Below are 21,523 nucleotides of genomic sequence, written 5' to 3'. Positions count from 1 at the left end.
CGAGCCTTCAGACCCCTGAGTCCAGCTTTAAACAGCTCTACTGTTCATTCCTGTTTGTAAATAAATATAACTTATCTTTTAACTGAGTCCTGCTCGTGGTTCTGCATGTGGGTCAGGAAATTACCACAAAACATCATGGTCATGTCCTTTAACCCATAGACTTGTGTTTGATCTGTAATAGTTTTGTTAAACATTGTGCAGTTCTGTGGTGTGTTTTGACTAATGTATTTCTGCATTTCAACCCCTTACTTGTACCAGAAAGAACAACACTGCTGACATGCTTTATTGGTATTTAAGAAGATTAACTAACGGGAAGACCAATAAATTGTTATGACCCCAGGGCTGAGTAACTTTAACAGAACAGACTTTTTCTCTTTAAGGCATTAATTCTTCTTTTTGCACAGCTTTAACACTGATGAACAATGACATTTGAGAATACTGTCTTTTTCATTGCTTAGTGGGTTCTTCAAACCTTGATAAGTAATAGCAACCAAGTTTCATATAAACATAGATTTTAATAATAGTCACCATGCACATATTTAGAATATACACAGCATTACTTACTACATTATTACAGGATTACTTTTGTGGTATTATCTTTATTTATAACATTCTTTATAAATTCCCTTGTGCAGCAGGTAGTTTCTGCTATGTGCTGGCTTGTAAATTCTACCATAGATAATTAGAGCATGCAAAACATTCCTGTCTGTAGCAGCTTGTTTTATCTCTCTCTCTCTCTCTGTGTGTGTGTGTGTGTGAGTGTGTGTCTGTGTAACAGCAGAGAATAACTGCTAGTAGCGTGTCTGATGGCACACTTTTTCAGTGTGTCTGTGTGTACACTGCTGTGTTCCTGCTGTCTGAAAGGATAAGCCTCAGTGGGTGAATAAACACAGTGGTGAATGTCACACATACTATAAGCTATAATCAGGAGCATCCCTGGGCCCTGACTGAGATGGTGTTTGTTTAATTTAGTAGATAATATAACTGCTATCATCAAAATGTCATTATTTTGTTAGCGGTGGGAATAACTGTTGCTTTTCTGTTTTAAATAAAAGAAACTGGATCATATTTAATGAAGATTTTTGTGTGAATACCATAAATTTTTTATTTTAGGTTATAGAAAAGAAAAAAAAAAATTCACGTCAAAAAAGTCTCAAAAGAAGATCAGCGAAGTAAAACTTTCTCAGAACAGCATCAGTATAGTAGTTGACTTACTTCCACAGCACACCTCCCAAGAAGAGACGGGTGGAAATCCTCTGCAGTGAACGAGACAATTTTTATCCTTTAGCTGAAAATCTGAAGGATTCTGGAATTCTTTACATTTTTAGAAGCATGCTCTTTAAATATCACAGCAGCTCTGATTTTAAACACCTTTTAAGTGGAATTTTGTTTCATGAAAACTAGTAAGAAGCTAAATGAAAATGATCACACCAGAAAGCAGGAACTGTAGGGCTGTCCTGTTACTGTCACGATTTCAAGTTTTGTGTAATCTCATGCCATAAGCCGCTGTCTAAGAGGTTAAAATAAGTTTACTGAATAGTTTCTTCTTTCAAGGTCCTGGGGGGAATTAATCAGTCCAGGGATTTTTCTAGCAGGAGTTCAGAGTAAGAATGAACAAAATGTGAGGTTTGGATATTGTCTTACTTGTTTTCTTCCATTTAGCAGGAGAGTGGCGTTGAAAAATCCCAAATGGCTGCAGTGGATGTAGATTTGAGCAAGGTGTGTTTGTGTTTTTCCAGGTTTTTCCATTTTACTCTCTGGGAGTTGTATTGCAGCGTGGGCAGGCAGGAAAGAAGACTGGAGGCTGACCTCAGGCAAGGATCATGGGCAGAGAGAAACTAGAAATCCAGGTAAATACTGCAAGTTCTGAGCATCTATAAAGGAGACTCAAGGCTGGACTCGAGACAGCTCCAGACCAAGGGGAGACCAGAAGTAAGGCACTGAAAACCTGGAAAGAATATTCAAAACAGATTAAAAAAGTTTTAATACAAACAGAGGTGACCATCAGACAAAGAGGACTAAATCTCTTTATACTAGCAGCCTGATGAGGATATGAAGAACCATTATAGATCGGTCATGCCTGCCTAAGAAAATAAAAGAACACTAAAGCATGGAGAGCAAGCTATCCAGGACATTATATTTAAATTTTGCTCCATGTTTTTAAATTCCTGATGGTACATATTAGACTTTAAAAATATGTTTATACATGGTCTGATGAATATATTAGGCACTATATTGTTTATTTATTAATCCCTCTGGAGAGTTACTGTTTAGTGCATATATAATTATTGAATCTGGCCCTGTGTTTGTCTGCAGTGGCAGTTTTGTTTTGTCACAGCCGGTTTGCTTCTTTTGATAATATGTACTCACCTGTCAGTTTTCTCATATATACCCATTGTGTGGCATCAGTTATATTCTGGATGAATGTAACCTCCTGGATTCTGCCAGGAAACCAGGAGCGAGGACTGTGATACCGGTGCTAAGAAGAAACTCAAAACAATAATCTCATGTAGGCAGAGTTGCTTTCAAAGATATCGTGATAAATAAAATTTTATATATTTATAGATTTGTAATCAATATTCAGTAAATGCTCAGAACAAGTAGTCAGCAAAACTTTTGCAAATTAACATTTTATTACTTCATAATCTACCCAGGACTTTTTACACATCAGAAATTAGTTAATGTATGCTTTCAGACATCTGAGGACTGTCTTGTTTGTGGAAATGATCTCAGAATGTTTCCGATAAGCTTAATGAACCATAGATGTGCGTTGCCGAGGTGAATTGATATATTTTGCTCTGCCCAATGCAACTTTAAGGATGGGTAAGTTAGTGTTGGGCCCAGCCATAGGAGTAAGAAAAACAACTAACAAAAGAGAGTAGTAAAAACTCTGAATCCCAAAATGCACAATATTAACCTATTTTCATGTACCAGGAAGAAGGAGTCACAGTTGGAAGCCCTGAGGCACTACAAAGCTCCATACAGCATTCTCTTTCTCTTTAAATGTTGCATCGAGAAAAACACACACTGGCTAAGTAAAAGACTGCATCTTTCACGCACACATTAATATCTGTTTTGATGGGACTTAGACCGCTGTTAAACTGAGCCACTAATTCTGGATGTATTATAACGCCTACTGTCAAAACAGCCAAATTGTGAGTCTATATCCGTTTTTCTGTTGCCATCCTGCATTGTTTGAACACTTAACAACTGTTCTTAATTAGTTTTAAAACTAATTTGGCCTTACTCCTTAGCTCTTAAACATACATATTCACACTGAACTGTGATATCATTGTATCTTTTTATTGGCTGTTTTATTCTCATATGTTCCTTTTTACTTTTTCATTTACTGTAGTGTATTAGTTTTCCTTATTCTTTTCATTTTATCCAATAATTAAATGTTACTAAATGGTTAATGGTTAATGGCCTACATTTGTATAGCACATTGTCAAGTCCCCAGAGACTCCAAAGCACTTTACACTACAATCAGTCATTCACAAATTCACACACTGACAGTGGTGAACTACATTGTAGCCACAGCTGCCCTACAGCAGACTGACAGAAGTGAGGCTGCCATACAATTGGTGCCACTGGGCCCTCTGACCATCATCAACAGGCAAGGAGGGTGAAGTGTGTTGCCCAAGGACACAACGACTGATACAGACAGAGCAGGGGTTTGAACCAGCAACCCACTGATTACAGGAGGGCCACCGTCGCCCTAGCCATTAACCTCGTTAAGAGTTTGTTGAGTCTTGACCCCAGTGTGTGAATTCACTCCTTCTTTGTTCTATTGTTCTATATTACCACACCTCACCAGGCAAGTATCAATAAACTGTTTGGCTGTTAATACCTGATAATCAGGTGGTGCCCTGACTTTGTAATTTTAATTAAAATTACTTTGTTAAAAATAGCTTTTGGCATTTATTAATAGTTATTTGTAGCCAAATCAAACCTATTCTGGATATTACAATACTACAATATTAGACAGTAGAGTTATTGAGCTAACACTTTTCAATGTCCTCACAATGTTAATATTTACAATACGTAGTATTATATTTCAAGCGCAATGCATTCACACCCTGCATGTCAGCGGGATGGTTTCAATTTCCCTTGATATGCACTATTTGATTATTTATAGATGCAGAGATGCTAAAGCTCACAGAAAGTGAAAGGGGAATCACAATGATGAAAAAAAAGAAGAGTTACATATATGTAGGTTAACTGTAAACAATATAGTTTTTGCAATATTCAACAGAATCATAATTACATGTTTTCCTGATGTCATGCAACCCTATGGCATTACATAACAAATAGAGAATAAAGCATTTCTATGGTCAGCTATAGCTGTAGCACCCATTGCTGCTTGTAACATTAAACTACAGTAAAGGTTGGGCAATTTAAAGCTTAGCTAAGTGGATATTTTAATGCCTAACCAGTTCTCACACATATTTTATGTGAATGCCCCTCAACCCAGGCCACAAACTCTGCTCCTTTGCTGATTAGGGAGCTTGGGAAGCACAAAAACCTCAGATCTGATCGCCACATAATATTACACAAGGAGTACCTCTGATGTGGCTTAGGAATTACTTAACACTAAAAATGAACACAATTATAAAAATAAACAAAAATATGTCTGTACTGAAAGGCTGGCGACACACACGATGGCAATATGAAGGTCACAGAGGTATTACTGATGTGTCTGTGCAAGTTCTGTACCTGCATAGTTTTTGCACTCAAAAAAATGATACCTGCACTTTTAATACATCCTAATGTCCAATGTGATCATCAGCTTCAGGGCATTTATTTGTACATTCACTTGTCCAATTTTATATACGTTTCACAGAGGGAAACCAAGAGTATAGCTAGAATTACTTCTGTACAGTTTAATTAAGTAGTCAGTTGCTTTCATTTTTACGTTTTTGTGGCTCTAGTGGCCTTTATATGCAGTATTCAGGTAGGAAATGGAAGGGAGGAATACATGAAGCAAAAGTCCCAAGGTTGGGGGCCCATATACAGAGGCTACACTCCTCGATGCAGCAATCATGGGTTCGAGTCCCAGCCCTGTTGACCTTTGCTGCATGTCTTCCCCTCTCTCTCCACCCCATTTCTTGTCAGTCAATTTACAATAATAAAGGCCACAAGGGCCAACAAAAAATAAATAAATAAATGTCCTAAGGCTGGGAGTTGAACTTGCATCAGGACCCATAGCCTCCATATGCAGGGTGCATGCTCTGCCTCTACACCACCTGCCATACCATGTAATGAGTGTTTTTGTTGTTTCTTCCCCAAGACTGTTTTTGTGTCACTTGGTTACATTTTTGTTTCTGGTGCACCACCTGGTCCTTCGCCTTGTCTCCAGGAATTTTGTCAAGATTTTCTCTCTTGTGATGCATGTTGATGGCTTCAAAACCACTAATCAGTTTTTTTTTTTCATTTTCTTAGCAAAAACTCTGAACTCTTTCAGAAATTATTTACAAGAAATTACACAAATATAGTTTATATATAAATAAAGAATATTTTAATTAGTTAACTTTTGTTGTGATTATGAATATATTATTTAATATTAATACTTTAATATTTTATTAAATAATATTTTGGTCTGTTAAGGGTTGTCTTGTGAATACCAGCCCAATAAGGCAGTGGTATTAGGATAAAATAGAAAGGTGTGAGCCAAGCTCTGACATTATTGAACAGCATAACACACACATGGAATTAATTCACACAATTTCTTTCTTTAAATACAAGAATTTATTAACAAAAATAAGTCAACTCAAAGTCAAACACATTTCAATCAACAAACTCTTTACTATGCTAAAACAATCCAACTAAACTACCAAGCAGAATGAAAAAATAAGGAAGACTGAGGGCTATGTACAATATAAACAATTTAATCAAAGATGATTGAAAACCCTGACCGAAAGAGTGATGCAACATTACCATGCAATGTTATTTATGTTTGAGAACCAAGGATTATCTTGAAGAATCTGGAAATGAAGTTAAGTTAGTCTTGGAACTAACTTGGACAATAATTGGCATACATTTAAACAACCATTCACAATGCAAGATCAGATCAAATATTATTTTAATAAAATAATATTTTAAGAATGATTTGCTGAATAAAACCAACCTTCTGGATGACCAATTCTCAATGGTGTTTAATTAGCTGCCTTTATTTATTAAAATAATATTTAAATAAATATTATTTTGAATAGGAACCAAATCTTTGAGAAATGGGCTTAATTGTGTTACTTAGTTGTCAAGTTTAGTAAAATAATATTTAGGGAAATATTATTTTAGTAGATTGAAAACTAACAACCTTTTTGGGTAAATGATCTTTAGCAGGCAAGCACGTGTTCTTTGCTGTTAGCAGTTAAAGCTAACAAAAGAAGCTTAAAGCTTATCATCAGAATTAAACACATACCTTTAAAATAGCATTAATAAAAGGGTTAAAAGGCATAAGTGTGGACGGTGCGTTATGGACGATCTTCTGTGTTTAAAATCACTCTGTAAGTTTGTCTTAACTTAAAAAAAAAAGAAAACACAAACAGAACACAAAACTGAGCACATGTGCTGAGCAGATAGCCTGCTAGCACTAAGATGGCCGAGTTTCAACACAAACAATACCAAACGTCATAAAACGAAAATGTTTAGATTATTTCATTTTAAACTACTTCCCTCTGCCTAAAACACAACCTCTTACTTGAACTGTGCTGAGGAAAAGTTGTCCGGGGCGACAAAGTTGAAGAAAGCATCCACAGTGAACAAGGTTAGTTTGCAGGTAACCTCCATAGCTGTGGGTTGGGGCGGCTCGCTCTGTTGGCCGGCCAAACTGCAGGTTACTGCTGTAACCACGGTGATGCGGTCCCATTGTCCTTCCTTCAGGCTGGGAAAACTGCTCCACTCGGCGTCGTAGAGACAGGATCTCTGCTGGGAACTCTCTAGAACACAGTTTGCTACTGTAGACCTCAGAGAGAAAAGTCAAGCAACGCTTGTACCTTAATTACCCCCATTCATGAATGAATACCGGATACACAAACAGCAATTTATTCCTACTTAACTTAGTGCATATGATCGCCTGATCGTATGACACTCTTGGATCCAGTTTGAAGAGTTACCTCCGTTTGCCAGCAAAAAGACATTAGCGCGCTGTCTCTCCTTCCAGTTCTGCTGGGGACCTGCCTGGAAGTGGTCAGTTTGTTGCAAAAGTGGGGTTTTTATGCGGACAGTGACGTCACGGGATGTCCGCTGTTACCCCTTTTCCTGGCTGTGCTGGAAGTAGATTAATGTGATTCATTTTGAAAGTTCCAGAAAAGTTCGTACTGGCCTTTCATTTTGTACCCACGGCTGGGGTCCCAACACTTTGAAGAGTTTGAGTCACACATGATTAACTGATAAGAAAATGGCTCCAAAAGTATTTTTCCACAAACAGAATAAATAGCATGAACATATTGTTGATATGACATTTCTCTTAACATGACGACACACAAATAAACAACCTTCCACGTGTAAAATAGTAGAAATATGATTAAATTGAGCTAATACGTATAATTTATTTTTCATTTTCTTCCTTCCTTAGCACAGGCATGACTCTCAATGAATATATTTTACATACAATAAGACAGCAACAGGTGCACACAGGATAGCAGAAAAACTGTAAAAAGAAACATACTACATGAATGTATAAATATGAATCATTAAATAGTGAAAAAACTAGTATGGCATTAAATAAGTCAAAAACAATTTGTACAAAAAACACTGCAAAAACACACAATAAGTTTGTTTTTAGAATTTTATCTGTTAAACATGACAACATTTAGGTCTGTGGCCTTTAGGCTCATTAAGAGTTTGAGAACATCACACACACCAATTCTCACTTGTTTTGGTTTCCTCAATGTTTTTAGCTGAGCATCATAGGAGTGTGAGAGCACGTAATACCTGACATTCTGTGCAGTTTTGACTTGCAGTTCTGTTAGTTATTTAGGGTTTTGTTTATAGTGTGTACCAACACAAAACTATAAAATGGTGACATAATGAGAAGTTGTAACAATGATGCGATAATTTTCAAAGGATATGCAAGTCATTGTGATGCATCAGGCAAAAGGAGATATAGTTTTTAGCAAAAGCAGACAAATAATGGTGATTTAGACAAAAAGAAAATCAGCTTTGAGACATTTTGTAGCTTTCATCAACCTTTATACAAGCCTCGAGCATAAAACCATGATACGAAATTCCAAAGGATTCCCAATATTTCCATCCAGTTTTACTCATCGAGTATAAGATCTTTGCCAGTTATAAATTGCATGAATATTATGGGAACATGCTGGCACCTGTTTACAAGTACTGACACTGCGATAACGAAAGGATCTCCCTCCTGCAGCCCCTCCCAGCCCCCTCCTCCTTGCAGCGAGCTGCTTAGCTCTCTCCTCACCATTAAAGAAGTCCGTGGTCGCCCGGAAAAATTCCAGCATGACTTTGTGACTCCAGTTGGTGTGATGATTGTCCACTGTATTTGTTGCAGCCACAGAGCCGGCTGCACTTGGCACACCACTGGCACTCCTTCCCGACTGGGTGGAGAAGCCACAGTGACCTCCATGGTCTGTCAGAAGGAGGAAAAAGTGTGGGTTTGTCTCAAAGAGCTCCAGGGGTAGGGAGGACTGGGCGTCTCCACGCACAGGGTCGTCTTTAGCACACACGCTCAGAACAGGAATAGCAACTTCATCAACATCTCGTAAGGGTTCATTGCGTTCCCAGTAAGCATCCCAAGCTCCTGAAGCACTGCAGCCACTGTTGGTCCTTGATGTAGAGCCAGCATATCCAGACTGACAGAACAGGGCTTCCTCAATGCCACGCAGGGAACAGCTAGAAAACAGAACGTCGGTGTGAATGACGTCCCCCAGCGCAGTCCTGTACCTACAACATGAGGATAAACATAAGTGAACAAAACAGGACAGGAAGAGGGAGACACTGATTGGAAAACAGTAAATCAATGCTCAAGAGCTGCACAGGTCTCAGATTCTCTAATAGCCTTGATTTGAGAAACTTCACCTGGGTCACAATGTCTCATAGAATCACTAAGTTGACAACAAGCAGGTCATCTGTTGCTAAGGTAATTTAATTACTTCCCACAATGGTCCATGCCTTTCCAATAAATGGTTTCTAAGTACCTGCTTCAGAAAATATTACAAGCTATTTTTTTAAAAACGTTCCCTTTGGCTACTCAGAAAAAAAAATCTTTCAGCAAAGACAGATTAATGGTTCTATGAAGATAAAAAAATAAATAAAAATGTCGGGGTGACTGTGTAAGATATTTTTATACGGTTGTTTATTTCAATCCAATAAAACCTGAAAAACTTTGTTAAAGGAATGCTATGTGTTTGTTTCCTCACAGGGTGAACTGGTTTATATCTAGACATTTACTTAATGCCACTTAAAACATGATTTTATTACCGATTCCAGTTATGCATTAGCATATAGAAAGGACCAGGACTGAACCTACAGTCCTTCTTAGTCCCTGACACTGTGTATTGCTTATGCTTGTCCTGTGGGTGGGCGGCTCTTGGGGGTGGGGGGTTACTCCTCTACAGTGCTGCGTGGTTCTGCTACTGGGGTTTTGTGTGGGTGTCTGGCCACTGGGCTGACAGGATTTTGGGCTTAATCTGCACAAGGGGAAGTGGTGGCAAACTGGGTAGGGGGGTTCGGTACCCTGTGTCTCTTTGGCCTGGAGGCTGCAAGGTCAGTGTTTCACTGCTGACCTGCCTTCATGTCGAGTGTATGGCTACTTTGCGGGGTTGCCTGGTGTACCGGTCTGCCTTGAACTGGTGCAGCATCCGGCAGCCGAAGCTACCTGCCCTTTGCTGCTGTTGGACGGGGAGTGCTGTGACGTTTCTACTCTTCTCACAATATATCTCATAAAAGTGAAATCTGTCACATGAAACCTTTAGTTATTGTTAGCATGCATTTTCCTTTAATGAAATTAATTTCAACTATTATGGGCCATGTGTATAAAGTGAGTGCATCAAAACCTGACACCCTCTTTAAATAGATTAGTTTAAAAACCAACACCGCTCGGTTTCAAGCTTTGGGGACTGCAAAAGTAACCACAAAATGCATTTTAAAAAGTTGTTGTAATAGATTAAAGTTTCATTAATTTTAAACTGTGTTCTTAAGTCAAGTCAAGTTATTTATATAGCGCCTTTCAGCAACAAGGCACTCAAGGCGCTGTACATATGGAAAAACATTACAGTGATACAGAAAATCAAACAACAGAGGTAATTTAAAAAAATAAAAAATAAATAAAGACAATAGAATGATGGATAAGAAAATAAAAAGGAAAATTGTACTGAAAATGTGACCAATAATGTTTAGATGGCACAGTCAAAGGCCACTCTAAACAAATAAGTTTTTAATCTTGATTTAAAGCAACTTAGGGTTTTGGCGATTTTACAGTTTTCTGCGAGTTTATTCCAGATTAGGGGAGCATAAGAACTAAAAGCTGCTTCTCCATGTTTGGTTCTGGTTCTGGGTGTGCAGAGTACATTTGAGCCAGAAGACCTGAGAGGTCTGGGTGGTTGATACACTGACAACAAGTCTGTAATGTATTTTGGTGCTAAGCCATTCAGTGATTTATAGACTAACAGAAGTATTTTAAAGTCTATTCTCTGAGCTACAAGGAGCCAGTGTAGGGACTTTAGAACCGGGTTGATGTGCTCCACTTTCTTAGTTCTAGTGAGGACGCGGGCAGCAGCGTTCCGGATCAACTGCAGCTGCCTGATCGACTTTTTAGGCAGACCTGTGAAGACACCGTTGCAGTAATCATTTCTACTAAAGATGAACGCATGAATTAGTTTTTCAAGGTCTTGCTGAGACATTAGTCCTTTAATCCTGGAGATGTTCTTTAGGTGATAGAAGGCCAACATAGTTACTACCTTTATGTGCCTCTGAAGGTTCAGGTCAGAGTCCATCACTACACCCAGGTTTCGAGCCTGATTGGTAGTTTCTAGCTGTATTAACTGAAGCTGTGTGCTAACTTTTAAACACTCTTCCTTTGGTCCAAAGATTATTACTTCAGTTTTGTTTTTATTCACTTGAAGACATTTTTGGCATTGATTTCTTCTAAGCATTTACCCAGCGCTTGAATGGGTTCATAGTCACCTGGTGACATTGTAATGTATAGCTGTGTGTCGTCTGCATAGTTATGATAACTTACATTGTTGTTTATTAAAATCTGAGTTAGGGGGAGCATATAGATATTGAATCTCTTTCAGTGGACAATAATCCAGTTCAAGGTTGAGCTTGCTAAGTATCTACTAGATCCAACCAAAAATTATCAAATGAAGTCTCATGCCATAATAAACTAATAAATAGTTTGGATCTGATAGGAAGCCATCAAGCAGTGCTTCGTTTTTCTACTGAACCAAGTGTTGTCAATCAGCCTAATAAGCAGTTTCTGCATGGACTCACAACACAATGGGCAAATTCAGGAAATGTTTTCCTTGTACCTATTAAATAGAAGTCTCAAGCAATGTTAAAGCACTAACTTTAATATATAGGACTGATATTATTAGTTCAAACCCCTTTAGAGGTATAACATGCTGGTAGTAACCTACGTTCAACGGGGAGACTCCATTTCAAAATATTGGGAGATCTTTTGCCATCATTTAAAAGCCCAATTGTTACTTTTAAAACCTTGTTTCAAAAACTGAAACCTCATTTGGTGTATCATCTTGCCTTGTGACCCTCGTGAGCTGGATGTAAGTTAAGCCTCCAATTATAATTCCTTCCTGTTCATCTTGCCCTCCTTACCTGCTGAGACATATCTTCTGGTACAGCGCCAGAACCCACTGCAGGGGCCAGCACAGCCCATTCTCAAACCAGCTCTGGCAGCGAAACACAGGGGACAGGCAGACCGCTGCCGTCACGTAACTGGAGGATCCACACTCTCCCAGGTAGGACAAGAGGAGGCCCGACCCCGAGCTCTCGCTCACTGCATACAGTCTTCCGGCGGGCTGTCGGTAGCGAATGTAGCGCACTGCCTCTCGCAGATCTGAAGGGTCGCCAAACTCCTGCACTTTGAGAGTTGTTAGGGGAGTGCCGTTGTGGCTGCGGCGGTTGAAGACCACAGGGAGGTACCCATGGGACAGAGCCGATTCACACAGCTGTAGAGAAATAAAGCAGAAACAGGATAATAAATTATTCAATGTTTAAAAAATGTGAGGCTGAGATGGTTGATAAGGAACGGTTTACAGGCTCCAGTGATTTAAAGGAATCATGTTTTTTATTAGTATACTTGTGATTAAATTAGTGTGACCTGGTCTCTTTTAAATGTCAAAGAATTACACAATCTCTCATTTTGGACCCACTAACTCAAAACAAAGTTGTAACAGGGTGAGATAATACTGTAACCAAAACAAGCTGCCAGTTGCTGAGAAAGATAAGCACATAGTAAAAGAGAGCTTCTTTCTAAAAGCTAATTTGTCGATCTAGTAATGTTGCTGATCAACATCACATGGAGCAAGAACTATACGCCTTTTCTTTGTTAAAAAATGTCTTCCTCCTTTTTACATCAGCAATTTCTTGTTATTGTAGTGGAGCCCTAGTGACCTGTTCAGGTTGTACCCTGTCTCTTACCCTGTGCCCAACGGAGAAATGCACAAGCTTTCACCTGGGATCCTGCTAGGCAGGTAGAGAAAATACAGCTTTAACAGAAATTACTAAACCCCCACTACAAATTCAGTGTATTGTTCAAGGGTTTGAAATAAACAAACTACACAAAAGCAGTAAGTAGTTAGAAATAATTATTATTACAAGGATTTCATCCAAATTCAACTGTAAATACAGTGTTGGCCAAAAAAAGATTTTTTTATAATTTTTTATTTAAGTGAAGCCCAGCAATCCTTTTCATACCTGTTCTTTTCAGGAGCTTCAAAGCTTCTGATAAAACTTTTAAAATCTTGTGTCTAGTTATTTGTCCTGTCTGGGCCCACTTCTGTCTAATGTGTGTTAAATCCCAATTAATGCACATTAACTGACCATGCACGCCACATTACTCCGATGTATATTCCCCTTAAGTCAAAAGATTTGTCCAAATGGTTCAGAGACGAGATCACTGCCCTGCACAAACAATGATATACAAGGATACACATATATTAAAGGCCTTAAATGTTCCAAGAGATCCAGATGACCCCATGTGCTAATTGAATCTTAAAAGGCTGTATGTTTTGTAATAAATTACACATCATAGTAGGCTGCTGTCTTTCTTTTATCTAATGTGCATGTTTCATTTAAACCCACAACAGAACAAATCGAAACAAACGGACTTGTGCAAATATATAAAAAAAAGATCATTTTTAGGCACTATGCAAGACAAACCGGTCCAATTTCAATCCAATTATAGAGAATCCCATTAGGCCTAAATAAATTCAAATTAATTGAACCTATTCCAATGAAGTCAAATCATAGAGCTAGATTCAGATGGACCTGCACACAGTCTGAACGAAACACTAAATGTGTGTGTTATAAACAGGATACGGTTTATACCATGGACATAAACTGACAGATCTAAGAAAAAACAAGTTATATTTGTTTCATAAAATATACCTGACTGAAGGAGAAGCAGCAGAATCTCTGGATTAAACATTTACAGCAGTTACTGGAGTAACAACTTCTGATTAGAAGATCAGGAGATTTACTCTGCAAGCTAAAGGACAAGGCAGAGTCAGAAAAGTGCAACGATAACCTGTTACAACCGAAGCATCCCTCATTAGCCTCTTTTCACCGAGGTAAAGTGAATCATTATTATTCAAGTGGATCACATGAGCAGAAGGTACATATGAATATGAACATCTGCAGACTTCAGCTTGACTTCAAAGATTTTAAGTATCATAATTGACTGTTTTAGAGATTCGACTGTCTGCTTGAGACTGTCGGCTGAGATTAGACAAGCAAACCGAGTGTCAAGTGTTCTGGTCCTACTCACGTCTGCCAGCTGAGTTATTAATCCAGCCACACAAAGGAACATGCGGCACCAGCACACTAACATGGGCAGAGTGAGTGATAAGTAACAGCACCACAGTAGATCCAAGACATCCTTAGAGGATGATTTGTATTTTCTTAACAAATTCTTCCTGAACATGGAAAATAAACTTAATCCCCAGCAAAGATCTATTCTACATACACAGACCTGTGAGCCATTAAGTATTTTTGCATTTTTATGTGATTTTTATACTTGCAGTATTAACTTTAAATTGGAAACAAAAAAATGCAATACATTTATTTTGCACACCAGGTGTGTTTTGACAAAATATTGAAAAAAACACTAGATTCTGCAAGAAATGTTGGTTGCATTGCAGAAAAAGTCAAAATAAACAACACTTGCTTCAGCGGTTTTCTAACAGAGCTGATTAAATGTCAGGTCAGTGATAAATTCCTGAGGCAGAGACAACCATACTGCACCAACCTCCCTGCTCTGACCTTACAGTTGCAGCATTATTTTCAGCCAGTTTTTATACAGACGAGTAACATTTCCTTCAGTTCAGGTTGAGTATTACCTGAACACTCAGAGTTAAAATAAAATGACATCAACAAATCCTTAAAGGCAGCTAAAAATCAGACAGCAAAACAATGACCTCGATTCACCTTGTCTAAATGCTGTTCTACAAGCACATATTTCTTGCACAGGCCGTTAATAATTATTTTAGAAATTACAGACTAAATTTTGTTATTGTGCCAGTAGACTGGATTTGCCAAGATCCATCAGTCTTGATGTGTTCCAGGTTATTGACTCATGGGTGATACACAATAGCTTGGAGAGACAGGTTTGAATGTTATGGTTATGGTTGAGGTGCAAACACACCCTCCATTTCTGCTACCTGTGTGACCCCTTCTCTTTTCCAATGGTTATAATCAGTCTGACAGAGGGAGGTATCCCAATCCTTGTGGTTTTTAGTATAACAATGACCATCAGTGGGACCCTCTGTGAGGTGCCTTGAGACGACAATGTTGTAAATAAGCGCCGTTTAACTAAATAATCTGAACTGAAACTATCTGTGTAGTTATGCTGCTATAGGCTTAGGCTGCTGGAAGATATAATGACCACTTTCACCCTCTTTGCTACATTCTCACACTACTCTCCAATTCTGCATTATTTGCTGTTATTTCAGCTTTTAACTTTGTTCTCTCTCTTTTCTCTTCCTAGAAGCTACATCTGGCCTGACTCTGTGTCTACCTGTGACACCTTTCTGGAGAGGGGAATCATCCGAGCTTCTGCTGGCAACAACTTAATGCTCACCCTCTACCGATGATCCACATAGCCCTGTCTTTTAGTGTTTAACCCTTTCTCTCTCCTAGACATGGCGATTGACTGAGCTTAACTGTAACAAACTCTATGTGCTCTCTTTCAGACTCTAACCTTGAAAACTGGCTCAGAGTTTATCTGTTCTTTCTTTCTAGGTGAAACAACTAAAGGAGCTACATCCATTAACATTTACTTTTCCTTCCTATAGAAAGTACTCCTGGATCAGTGCTTCTTTGTTCTCTTTGTGTCTCTGCTCTGTTCTCTCAAACCCCCAGTTGGTCGTGGCAGATGGCCGCTCACACTGAGCCTGGTTCTGCTGGAGGTTTCTTCCTGTTAAAAGGGAATTTTCCTCTCCACTGTCGCTACATGCATGCTCAGTATGAGGGATTGCTGCAAAGTCAACTCCAGTGACTGTCCATTGTCTCTACATGCTCATCCAGGAGGAGTGAATGCTGCAAGTCACTGACTGAATAAAATCTGCTGGGTTTCCTTAGACAGAAAAACTTTTTATCCAATTTGAATAAAAAGCTAACTCCGACAGCACTGTTCAATGGTTAGGATTAATTGAATCGTATGTACCTGACTGTTGTGAAGTGCCTTGAGACAACATGTGTTGTGAATTGGCGATATATAAATAAAACTTAATTGAATTGATTGGAATTAGGTGTGGACTTTCACAGAGCAACATGAGCAGGACTATTTCTCACACATTTAATTCTCTAACCAGCTTATGTCTCCAGGCTGATAAAAAGCTTCTTCACAGTATGAAACCATCACCACCGTGTTTCGAAGGCTGAACAGTTTTATTTTGGCCTCAGCTGACCAGAGCACCTTCTTCTACATGTTTGCTGTTTCCCCTACATGGCTTGTTGCAAATTGCAAACAGGATGTCTTACAGCTTTCTTTTAACAGATTCCTCCACATGAGCTGAGGCTCCCTGCACCTCCTCCAGAGTTACCATAGACCTCTTGTCTTTTTCTCTGATTAAGGTTCTACTTGCCTGGCCTGCCACTTTGGGTAAACGGCGAATGGTGGATTAAACAGTTCCTCTGTGAGATGCTAAAAGCATAATGTATAAGCCAACCCTGGTTTAAACTTGGTCCCTGACCAGTCTACTGTGTTCGTTGGTCTTCCTGTTGCTGTTTCTTCACTAATAATCTTCTAACAAACCTCTGAGGCCTTCACAGAACAGCTGCATTTCAATCTGGAGGTAAGATTGGATTTTATTTAGGAGGAACAAAGTATTTTCATTTTGAGAACTACAATTTTCGCTCCACTTGACACACATACACTACTATATGTTGCTCTATCCCATTAAGCCCCAGTAAAATACGCTGAAGGTTGTGGTTGTTATGTGACAAAATTGATATCAGCATATGTAAATAGTTTTTCAAGGCACAGTATTTGATATACATAATACTTGGTGACTATGATACAGGTTTCCCATACAACTTGTTATATTCTTGATAAAACAAGCCTAGGAAAGCTGAGTTTTTCCTCTACAATTACATCCTGGGGTGATACACTCATGACTGTAAAAACTGCACTGAAGCCAAGCTAAAATTGGATCTCACTAAAAATTTAATCAGTCAGAGCAGCTTTCTCTGCACTTGGACTGAGAAAGGAGAAAGAGTCGAGGGCTACACCATTACATTATACAACCATTATTTTCTGTCTTTATGAAAAGAACTACTTAAAACCAATGACAAAACCATCTGCAATGTACATCAAACTCATCTCAGCTAGGCCATGGTGTGCTTTATAAAGCAACACTGTCAGGAAGGGTGTTAATAATGCAAGTTTTAACATTTCTTCTCATAACAGTAAACACTGGGCTTCTTCCTACAAGTCTTTCCACACCTCCATTATAGTGCTCTTCCCTCTGTGTGATATATAAAATATTTAAAAACCATTAAAGTAAATGTCTGGGATCATTTACTGCTTTTTTTTTTTAAATAGTCAAAGGTTATGAGGGTGATAATTTTTTATAGCCTCAAAATAAACACAATATGAAGCAACTACACCAGCTTGTAATACTGAACAGCAACGTTGTGTTGGAATTATTTTTGAAGGTTATGATACTTCAGAGAACCAGCAGCAGTGTGGTTTTGCTGGTGTGTGGAGGTAACCCTCTGCAGTTTTCGTCTTCCTCCTAATGCACGCTGCTATAGGCGTGTTTTAAATTAAGTAAGCACTGAACTAATTCTCTATCTTCTCTAGATTTAAGTACACACAGTTACCTACTGTTAGTGATCAGCAGGTGAGGTAAAATGAACTGTGCAAACCTGGGGAAATTGCAACTCTGGAGCTTTAGTGGTAGTGCGTCAACTGGAGGGCTGATGGACAAGAAACACATGCAAACACATGCAAAATGTGTTTCTCGTTGTTATATTTACCTGTGTTGCAATATGACTTTTAGTAACACATGGAGTGAATCCCTGATACAGTGCATTGGTGATATCCAGGCCTGGATGGCTCTCAACTTTCTAAAACTCAATGAAAAATAAACTAAACACAACCTCCCTATAGATACAGGATCTTAGGGCAACCACATTGACTATGTCAGCTGATCAGCTGCTCTTCAGTGCTCCAAAGACCGTGTATTTCAAGGTGCAGCTCCTAAGATGTATAATAACCTACCACTGCAAATTAGACCGGGCTCTACTCTTTCTGTCTCACTTTGACACCACTTGAGATGCTTGAGTTTTGTTTTTGGCTTTTTTTAAAATCTGTTTTTACTGTATGGCTGCTCTTACACCTGTTTTATGTTGTGTTTTAATTCATTTTGGCATATTTTTTAATATGTATGGCACTTTGCTCCTGTAAGGTGTTTTAAAGAGCTTTATAGATAAAGCTGGGTTGAAAGTTGAATTGGAAAAAATTATGTGTTTAAGTACACTATGTTGCCAAACGTATTTCTCTGTCTACTTTACATGTCATGTAAATTAACTTTATTGACATCCTGTTCTTAATCTATAAGGTCCAGCTTGTTGGGACCCACCATTGCCAGCAATAGCAACTTTAACTAACATCTTCCACAATGTTTAGGAGTGTGTTCATAATTAGATGAGAAAACCAGAATTGCAGTCTCCACTCTAATTCATCCCATAGGTAGTCAAGAAAGCTGAGGTCAGGACTCTATCCAGGCTAGTCAAGGTTCTCCACACCAGACTTATTACACCTGCAGCCATGGAAGCATTTGCCACACCAGAATTTATTGATTTGGTGCTGTGACCCTATACTTTACGTAATATAGTGATTGAATCACTAAACTTCATTGAGGTCATTCATTCAGGAAAAACTTTAAATTCCGTCTTAAATGGGAGCAGATTGCAGACTCTTATATAGACACGAGTGCGTATGCCCACACGACATGAGCACTTTTATCTCTCTGCACTCATGCACTTGCTCACACTGATCTCTTTCTGCATTGTGAATCTCACCAGAAACAGAAGCAATCTTAACTTTCACTTCAGCGCGCAACTCATTCGAATGCAATTGGATGACAACATCACAAATAGAGAGTATGACAAAGAAAGAAACGCCGATCTGCCTGAATGAGACGTTTCTATTACAACCATAAATTTCCTCTGATTTTGTATATGTTAATATAAAGCACATTTACTTTTTAACGCCATTCTGCAGAGCTGGCTTTTTTAAAGACATGGATCTGACAGGCACCCTGTGACAGATTTGCACACGGAGGTTAAGAGCATGAAATGAAGCATGATGCCAGGTGCCCTGAACAGTGAACACGCTCAGCTGGTGCGCTCCAAGGCTTCACAAGTCAAGCGATGTTTTGTAATCCCTCACTCAATTACCCCCGTCAGTCTACTGAAAGGAGCAGTTGAAAGACTGCTCCTTTTTTTTTTTTTTTTTTTAACCAATCCGCTTTTTCCTCCAAAGGATCATGGCTTTACACCAGGAAGCTACTGCTTGCCCAAATGGCAGATTGGGATGCTTGCATCTTTCAGTGTCACTTTTCTGAAGCCCTTCTGCTTCCAAAAGGAGTTATTGCTTTTACAAACTGCATAGGTCTCTACGAAATTTCAGTTTTCTATCATTAATATTAAAAAACTATTTCCTCTACTGTTGTTTTTTCAACTCTTTTTAATAGTAACACATCTAACTATATGAGAATGTAAAAATGTTCCTGTTAGAATAGACAAAAGCAAGACTGAAATTAAATGTGGCAACTGTATCCATCTATTATGTAGACTTTTTCAGCACCTTGAAAGTCTTCACCACCAATAAATCAGATTACTGAAAAACCTAGAAAGGTGTCGTGTACATTTGCGTTTATCTCTCTGTATTCCAATAGCCCTACAAAATGGGATGAAACCAGGTATTTAGCAGTTCTTTAATCAGTAAATAGACTGCAGCTGTGTAATTTGGTAGAAGGCTGTTTTGTGAAGGCGTCAGCTGTTTGATAGAGAACATTAGTGAACAAAAGGCATCATAAAGACAGAGGAGCACAGAAGAAGTTGTGGAGAGGTTTAAAGCAGGTTCAGGATATAAAACAATGTTCCAAACTTTGAATATTTCTGGGACATCTGATCAATTAATGACCGTAAATAGAAAGAGTATCGAACAACTGCAACACTACTAAAACATGGTCGTCCACCTAAACTGACAGACTGGACAGGGAGGACATTAATCAGAGAAGCAGCCAAGAGGCGAATGGCAACTCTGGAGGAGATCCAGAGGAAGAATCTGTTGACAGCACAACTATTAAGTCTGGTAGTCCACACAGTTGGTCTTTATGGGAGATTTGCAAGAAAAAAAGATGTTAAAAGAAAATCTCAAGTCATGTTCACAGTTTGGTACAAGTCATGTAGGAGAGAGTGAACATGTAGAAGAAAGTGCTCCTGTTAGATGTGACCAAAACTCAACTTTTTGCCCTACCTGCAAGACGCAATACTAGGAGGAAAAATAAGACTCCAAATCACTGTCAATAAACAGAATTTCACAATTATCCACAATATTCTGTTGGTCCATCACGTTCTCATTTAGTCAAAGAATAATACTGATGAAGTTTTGTATCTTTAAAAGTCGGTATTTTAGGGCAAATGAAGTCAGGCATTAATTACCTTTACCACATTCCTTGTGATCATCCCGAAGGAATTGGGGATGATGAGCAGAACCGGGCTGGTGGAATGACTGGAAGTCCTGCGTCTCCTCTGGTAGGACGGCACAGCCCAGTCCAGGGACACCAGTCCATCGTCGATAAGCTGCAGGTTGTCCCGCACGAACTGAACCGGGCTCTCGCACGGCCAGCACGCCTCGTAGGCGCTCTGCAGAAAGGCGCTGGCTCTCCACGTCCAGCCGCCACAGGGAGAGTACCGACAGAAGGTCCTGCAGTGCTTCTGGAGGTACTTGGCCAGCGCGGAGGGTTTGCATATGAGCGCCACGGTGCGTGTTTTCTCATCGGTGCCGTCAGCTCCCTCCTCGCACACCGAGCGGGCATCCTCGCTGCCACCGGCAGCCAGCTGTAAAACGCCCAGTCTCTGAAGGAAAGCATCGGGACCAAACAGATATTTGGTGCCTGGCCATATAAAGCCCACCAGGATCGCAACACAGAGAGCCACAAGCCATTCCAGCATTTGCGCGGTCTGCGTAGTGGAATCAGGGGAACGCGAACACTTTTACAGCTTTATCTTAAACCGACGTTTACATTCACGAGAATTTATTATATGAAAGGCAGCGGCAATTCTTACACTTTTCTTCTAATCCTATCTAAGCTGAAGCTCAGTCCGTTACAGGAGGTTTCTACTTCCCTCCTGTGCCAGAGCGCACCGGCCGGTCCATCGCAGACACAAGGCTTTGTCTCGGGGTTCTGCTCTGATTCTCCAGCCCGTTTTCTTCTCTGGACGCAGTCTGTGATCAATGAGGCGGATCCGTTCACAGTTTCACGCACACAGCTCCGAGAAAGTGGGTCGCCTTCATCTACAATGCCCAAACACCACTAATGACTGAGATCAGCGCGCTGCTCATGTTGGAAACGCCCCCCTCTCCACCACGTCCGCCCCTCCCTCTGACCGAACAGGTAAGGCTGATGATGTTATATAGTTTTCCCCCTTAACATAGGCAACTTCTAGGAAACCAGGAGTTTTATTAACCTCTCAACATTTCTAAGAAAAAAAAAAAATTCGAAGGATTTTTAAAGCCACTTTCTGATTAGTATCAGTGAGGTCTAAATTCCTGCTAAATTAATCTGGCAACCTTGTGACC

At 39.3% G+C, this 21,523-nt stretch overlaps 1 protein-coding gene across 1 annotated transcript; it reads right to left on the bottom strand.

The window, feature by feature from the left end:
- Positions 1–7,530: 7,530 nt before the first annotated feature.
- abhd15a (abhydrolase domain containing 15a) lies at positions 7,531–21,312 on the bottom strand. Its single transcript, XM_047390802.1, has 3 exons — positions 20,383–21,312; positions 11,803–12,155; positions 7,531–8,910 (listed from the first exon to the last, which is right to left on the bottom strand). The coding sequence occupies exons 1-3, from the start codon at positions 20,893–20,895 to the stop codon at positions 8,265–8,267; spliced, it is 1,512 nt and encodes a 503-aa protein (XP_047246758.1). The 5' UTR covers positions 20,896–21,312; the 3' UTR covers positions 7,531–8,264.
- Between the last annotated feature and the right edge of the window lie 211 nt (positions 21,313–21,523).

Source organism: Girardinichthys multiradiatus, chromosome 18 (assembly GCF_021462225.1).
Source record: "Girardinichthys multiradiatus isolate DD_20200921_A chromosome 18, DD_fGirMul_XY1, whole genome shotgun sequence".
Lineage (NCBI taxonomy): Eukaryota > Metazoa > Chordata > Actinopteri > Cyprinodontiformes > Goodeidae > Girardinichthys > Girardinichthys multiradiatus.
This window is presented reverse-complemented; position numbering and strand designations above follow the sequence as displayed.

Bases quoted from the DNA above. Each gene is read 5' to 3' on its own strand.
- abhd15a (XM_047390802.1), bottom strand. From the start codon at position 20,895: ATGCTGGAATGGCTTGTGGCTCTCTGTGTTGCGATCCTGGTGGGCTTT. The intron at 12,156-20,382 runs GTAATTAATGCC...ATTTCTCTACAG, and splicing joins TCACAAGGAATGTGGTAAAG to CTGTGTGAATCGGCTCTGTC. The intron at 8,911-11,802 runs GTAAGGAGGGCA...CTCATGTTGTAG, and splicing joins CAGAAGATATGTCTCAGCAG to GTACAGGACTGCGCTGGGGG.